Genomic DNA, 6,996 nt, shown 5'->3' with positions numbered 1-6,996 from the left:
TCAGCCCAGGACAATTGTCCCTTTTGTAGCTACCATCCCAGAGAATCTCATCAGAGCCTCCTTTATGTCTCTGTTCCTCAAGCTGTAGATGAAGGGGTTCAGCATGGGTGTGACCGCCACATACATCACTGAGGATATTGCACTTGAGTGGGAGCTCTGGGTGACAGCAGAGCTGAGGTACACTCCTAGGCTTGTGCAATAAAATAAGGAGACAACCAAGAGGTGAGACGCACAGGTGGAAAATGCTTTGTATTTGCCTTGAGCTGATGAGATTCCACAGATGGAGGAAACTATTTTAGAGTAAGAGTAAAGTATTCCAATGAAGGGACCACCAGCCAGCAACATAGCTCCAAAATACAACACCATGTTATTGAGAAAGGTGTCAGAACAGGCAAGTTGGATCATCTGATTGAGTTCACAAAAAAAGTGGGGGATTTCCACCTCTGTACAGAAGGACAGCCGAAACGCCATTAAGGTTTGTAACAAGGAATACAGAATACTCATGATCCAGGACACCAGAACCAGGAGTCCACAGAGCCGGGGGTTCATGATGACTGTGTACTGTAGGGGGTGGCAGATGGCCACAAACCTGTCATAGGCCATCACACTCAGGAGAAAGTCGTCCATCCCTGCAAAGGTTATGAAAAAGTATATCTGTGTGATGCAGCCTGCATAGGTTATGACTTTGGTCTGGGTCTGGATGTTCCAGAGCATCTTCGGGACAGTGGTGGAGGTGAAGCAGATGTCTACAAAGGACAGGTTGGCCAGGAAGAAGTACATGGGGGTGTGGAGGTGGGAGTCAGAGCTGACAGCCAGGATGATGAGCAGGTTGCCAAACACAGTGATCAGGTACATGGAGAGGAAAAGCCCAAATATGAGGGGCTGCAGTTCTGGTTCCTCTGAAAATCCCATAAGAAGAAATTCTGAAATTCCTGTATCATTTCCTGGGTCCATGTTGTGGAGGTGACTACCAGCAAAGGGGAAAATAACATGACTAATTCTCACATAAATCGCTTGGCTCACATGGTTCAAATGCTACAATTTATATTCCCCAGTCAAGAAAGTAATTTCAATATTTTGTGAATGGATCTGAGTCCTTTGAGGGGATCCCTATTTCCTCTCTTACTAGGAATTTTCATCCCAACGTCAGATGTTTTCCAATAGGGTAGGTTTTGTACATTTAAGTTTTTTTTTCAGTTTATTTATTTACTTTTAAGAGAGAGAGACAATGTGCGCATGTTAAGAAGGGGCAGAGAGAAGGAGAGACGGAACTCCAAGCAGCCTCCATGCTGTCAGCGCAGAGCCAGACGTGAGGCCACAACCCACAAACCGCGAGCTCATGATCTGAGCCGAGATCAAGAGTCAGAGGCCTAACTGACTGAGCCACCCAGGCGCCCTTGTACATTTTTAATAAGAAATTATTTAATGCATTTGAGGAGTATATAGGGCGTCAATCGTGTTTTCAGCATTTCCAAGTCATAAAGTAGAGGGTGCTAAACAGAAAAATTACCTAATATTCAGTGATGTGCATAAGATATATGCATACATAAAAATTAAATAATCTTGGGATGGAAATAGAGGTCATGAGGAAAATGAAGCAGGTACAGGAAGAGAGTGGTTGGGGTGTGATGTTGGGTGTTTAGTCAAGATTGGTTAAGAAGGTGACATTTGAACAGAGACCTGAAAGACTAGAGAAAACTGCCTGGAAACTGCCAGAGCATCGGCTAAGGCAAAGGCCTTGAGGAAGCGCTTTTTTCCCCCCAGAAAATCAAGGCTCAGAAGGAAGCCAGTGTGTTAAGGACTAAAGGCAATGGCTGTGAATTTTGTAGAACCATGTTGCCTCACAGCTGCCTAAGTTCAAGACACAGGGAGCTCCTCGTCCATACTATGTACCTCTTTCACTTTATTCATCTGGTTACTGTAGTGTCCTGTCCGTGGAACATCTCTTCTCAGTATCATCTATTGATTGAGTCTGGTCTGTGTATTATAGGGTCACCTTGGAATAGAGGAGCCCATGTACCCCTGCTTGGAGACCTGCTTTCACTGCACACACACACACACACACACACACACACACACTTTCACATACACACAACACAATGCATCATATCCTCCTGGTGTGTGTTACTTCTCTGTCCTTCTCACGTCCCCCTGCCTGCCTCAACACACTGTTTAGGATATGAACGCAAACACATCGCAATACCTTTCCCAGAAAGAAGGTAGAAATCATACCCCGAAAGTCCTATTCATAGCTTCCCAAGGACAAATAATCCCAGGGCTCCATTTTGGAATGGTCACTTTCTGGACTGTATGTAATGAAACATAAAAAATTATGTGCAATGAGTAGAGAGAGAGAAAATGATGCTGGTGGCACCCAATCCTGGTCGTATCCCATTTGTCTCCAGCAAAAATGATGAAAGGACAAAAATAGGTTTGTCCAAAGGACAGAAGTAATGCTATCTTTATGGTGTGAAACATCTTACATATTGAACATCACAAGAGAATAGAACACTTCTCACAGTTTGGGCATTTTTATGCCCAGAATGCAGAGAGAAGAAGACTTGATTTTCCTGTGTCTATTATATCTTCATGTGACTGATCAGTTTTTATATGGCCCAATAGAGGATGAGGCAAGCCTGTTTAGCATTTTTCTTATGTGACATCTTGTTTCGTGTATTTGTTATTCTTACACTTTGGGTTTAATCACTTTCTTCACAAGTCTGATGACCACAACTAGGGATGGTTTTGTTCCTTGTCCAACATCCCAACAAACAAACAACATTTGTTCCTTGTCCAAGACATCCCCAGACTCTATAAAACCCTACACACCCCATGACAATCTCTTCTCTTACTCTGAATAATCTGCATGTGACTTATCTGAGGACACTATTTTGCACTCACATTTATTGGACTGCACTCTTGTCTGTCATTGTGATGTAATTATCAAAGGAGCAGGAACTTCTCTTCATCTTCTTCTTTACAAAAGTATGTGCATGTATATGCACTTACATGGAAACAAAGTCAAGAACATGAGACATTATGAAATACAAAGAGTGATAGAGGAAATAAAACCAGGTTAAAGAGAGCGGTTTCAGTACAACTGTATTAAACAAAATTCAATGGAGTTTTGAGAACTAACTGAAACATGATCTACAGGACCAGTAAGTCAACAAAATCAACCCAGATGAATCATAAAATTCCCCAAGACCTGGAAATAAAAGAGCATAACATATAAAGTTCTGAGACATTTCTGGTACTAGCAGATGCACTTTTCGTATTGGTTGAATGAATCAGGAATTAGGTCTTATTATATATGCACTTTTAACGTGACAAAGCTGAATTTAAATGTGGTTAAAAGACCGGACTGTTGAGTGAAAGCTGGCACAAATGGCTTTCTACGTGGAAGGAAGTGTGGTGCTTCCTTATTTCACACATCTCACAAAAAAATCCAAAAGAGTAAACCCTCAGTGTAAGAGTAACCACTGCATTTTAGATGCACATCTAGGAAACTACATGTAAAAAAAATCTACAGGTGGAAAAACCATCATAATTAAGGCAAAAAAACAAACAAACTCAGAAACAAGAAGATAAATACATTTCAATAAATAAAATTTAAAACTATTTTATGGCCCAAAATACCTAACTAAAAATCAATAGAGAAGTGTGATTTACAACAGGTATTTGAAAAGCTGATAATTATAGATAAATAGGCATATAATATGTGGACATATAATAATGACAGACAAATGAACATAGTGATCAAATATATGAATCTTTACTGGAGCTCACTAATAGTTTAAAAAATCAACAAGAAATCTCTTTCACACCCATTTCCCTGAGAAATCACTCAAAGTGTTGTCACATTGAGTGGGGTTGGAAATTTTAACCAATTAACAAAGGGGCACTTTCTAATTTTGCTGTCATAATTGTGAAGCGTTATAACATTTTCAGAGGCTGTGAAGACAATTACAAATATTAAAAATACAGATCCTCTTGGGGCGCACGGATGGCTCAGTTGGTAGAGCACACAACTCTTGAGCTTGGGGTTTGAAGTTCAAGTCCCATGTTGGGTGTAGAGATTTTGAAAAAAAAAATGTTTAAACAAAAATACAGATATTTTTTAACTCAGGATTTCTCAGTCTCTACTGTATGGACATTCCCAGCCAGATCCTTCCCTGTGGGGTGTGTCCTATATATTGTAGGATTAGAACATCCCTGGCCTCCACGCACCCCTCTCCAGTGTGACAGCCAAAAATGTCTCTGAACATTGCTTAATATCCTCTGGGGGACAAAATCACTTTTGGGTGAGAAACATAGTATTAAGTATTTAAAAATATTTTGAAGCATTGGTATAATAGTAATTTAATGAGAAAAATATGAAAGACTATGAAAGGTGTAAATGGCACAGCCACACCATGATGAAATAATAAATCAGGGGCACCTGGCTGGCTCAGTAGGTAGAGAGTGAGACTCTTGATCTTGAAGTTGTGAGTTCACGCCCCATATTGGGTGTAGATATTGCTTAAAAATAAAATCTTTAAAAGAAAAAGAACTAATGAATCAGCATTATACTACTTGACTAGAGGGACATAGGTAAGGTACTACTGAGTTAGAAGGATGGGCAGAGAAAAGCTAGAAAGAACGATGGTGTCAGAACATAAAGAGTGCTTCCAATATGCATTGCTGTCTTTCTATACATTTGAATTGAAAGTGTGTGAATATGTATGTGTGCATAACAGAAAAATTTTAAAAGCAATGAAGACTTTTAAGAAAGAGAAACAGCGAAAATGCACTTGGGTTAGGCAGAGTGGATCAAAAACCCCCACATGAAACAAAATTGAAGGAAGAACCAAAGCAACTTCTGAATAAAAAGATTTAAAAGAATAATAATTTAATGATAGTTTCATGGGTCCAAATCTAATTTAGATTGCTAGGGATTCCGGAATAAAAGAATATGAAAAAGTCTTTTCATGTGGAGAGAAAGTGATATCTAAGGTTTTAATTTCACGTCACATAAAGATAGATGGACCAGCTATGCTTAGGGAAGATAACGGTTGATTCTTTTTTTTTTTTTTTAATTTTTTTTAACATTTATTTATTTATTTTTGAGAGACAGAGAGACAGAGCACAAGCCAGGGATGGGCAGAGAGGAAAGGAGACACACAATCTGAAGCAGGCTCCAGGCTCTGAGCCATCAGCACAGAGCCCAACATGGGGCTCGAACTCACAAACAGCGAGATCATAACCTGAGCCAAAGTCGGAAGCTTAACCGACTGAGCCCCCCAGGCACCCCAAAGATAAAGGTGATTCTTAGGGAAACATAAAAAAGAATGCCTTACAAGTGTTGGAATTCTGATTGTAGAAATAGATCCAATAATAAAAGGCCAAAAGGAAAAACGAGGAATACAGAGAAGTGAAAATTAGTTGGAAATATGTAGAAAGGGTGATTTATGAGCACTAAGTAGCAGAAGGACATTGAATTTAATTTTGTGGACAGTAGGGTCTTCACGAGGGAAGAATATTAAGGTGACAGATCAATTCTTTCAGATCAATTCTTTCAGGAAAATATAAATAAATAAAAATAGAAAAAGCTGTGGAGGGAGTATGACTATGTCATAGACTACCACACAAAATTTACACACTCTCATACATTGTGCACAAATACACCTATACGTGCATTAAAAAATAAACAAAATGGCAAGTAGTTCACGAAATAAATGCCAATTCTTTTTCTGAAAAAAAAAAAGGAGTAAAAAAACCAGAAATAAAACCATTCCAACCCCATTATGCAAACACCAAGGACTCCCACAGACAACTTTCAATAGAGAAAGTGGGTGGCTAGCTAACCCAGAATACATTCAGACTCACAGGTTGTGAGCTGATTGTGAAGGGAGCTCATTAGCATACCCCATTTCACATAGTACACTTAAAATTTTTATTTTTTTTAATGTTTATTTATTTATTTTGACAGAGAGAGAGCATGAGCGGGAGCGGGGCAGACAGAGAATGAGAGAATCCGCAGCAGGCCCCGTGCTGTCAGAGCAGAGCCCAAAGTCGGGCTCAATCTCATGACCCCTGATATGAATGGAGCTGAAATCAAGATTCGGACCCTCAACTGGCTGATTCAGCTGGGTGCCCCTAAAAAATTTCATTTGAATACTCAAGGAGTGAAGGTGCTGTGAAATGTATGTTTCAAGTACTGCTCTTGCAAGGATGCACTTGCAAGCAATCTTTCATCCGGGTTTTTCTCATCAGTATGGAATTGTAGTGTAATATGTACCATCTTAAAAATGAAAAGACATGTCCTCACTTCAATGCACATCCCTCAACAGCCAGTACTAGACTTTTCTACTCTGGTTAATTGCAAAGATCCTCGGTCTCAGGTTCTACTTTTGTGCTTCCCATCCCCCCTCTAAACGAGTTTCCATTATTATCACTTAGTTGTTAATGTTGACCCTTGCATTTCTAACTTCAATATTTACTTCTATTTATAGCATCATAAATACATTAATCAATCAATCAATGAATCAATCAACTTGCTAATCAAGCCAGCAAACAACTACAGCAAACTCTCAGCTCTGGCTAGGCTAGACTGGCTCTCAGGTGACCTCAGGTAAATGTTCTTGACTTTCATTCTCTTGACCTTCTCTGGTAGTACTTACTGCGATGTAAAACTCATCTAGATGGGGTCTCTGGGAGGAAGGTCTCTACATGCAAATCAAAATACCCATCTCGTTGGTAGATGGTGGAGGATGAAGCTCTGTCCCAGACACGACAGCCGGGATGGGTCAAACTTCAGTGTCCCATCCAGACTTAGGACTGCAAAAGAAACGACCATGTCTTGTCCAGCCCGAGGTTGTACACACTGTGGGGCTGCAACAGAGGAGGTATTTGCAGCCTCTTAATTCTGCTCATTAGGCACACTTCCCTCTTGTCTCTCCCACCTTTAGGCACGTGATTGCCCTACGGGACACCAGGGTGGACAGAAAGGAAATT

General features: G+C 40.2%; 1 protein-coding gene across 1 annotated transcript; it reads right to left on the bottom strand.

Annotated features, from left to right (window-relative positions):
* LOC122487014 (olfactory receptor-like protein OLF4) lies at positions 1-982 on the bottom strand. The gene has a single exon (XM_043586861.1). The coding sequence runs from the start codon at positions 952-954 to the stop codon at positions 1-3; it is 954 nt and encodes a 317-aa protein (XP_043442796.1). The 5' UTR covers positions 955-982.
* Positions 983-6,996: the final 6,014 nt, after the last annotated feature.

The sequence above is a fragment of the Prionailurus bengalensis genome, chromosome A2 (assembly GCF_016509475.1).
Source record: "Prionailurus bengalensis isolate Pbe53 chromosome A2, Fcat_Pben_1.1_paternal_pri, whole genome shotgun sequence".
NCBI classification, from domain to species: Eukaryota; Metazoa; Chordata; class Mammalia; order Carnivora; family Felidae; genus Prionailurus; species Prionailurus bengalensis.
This window is presented reverse-complemented; position numbering and strand designations above follow the sequence as displayed.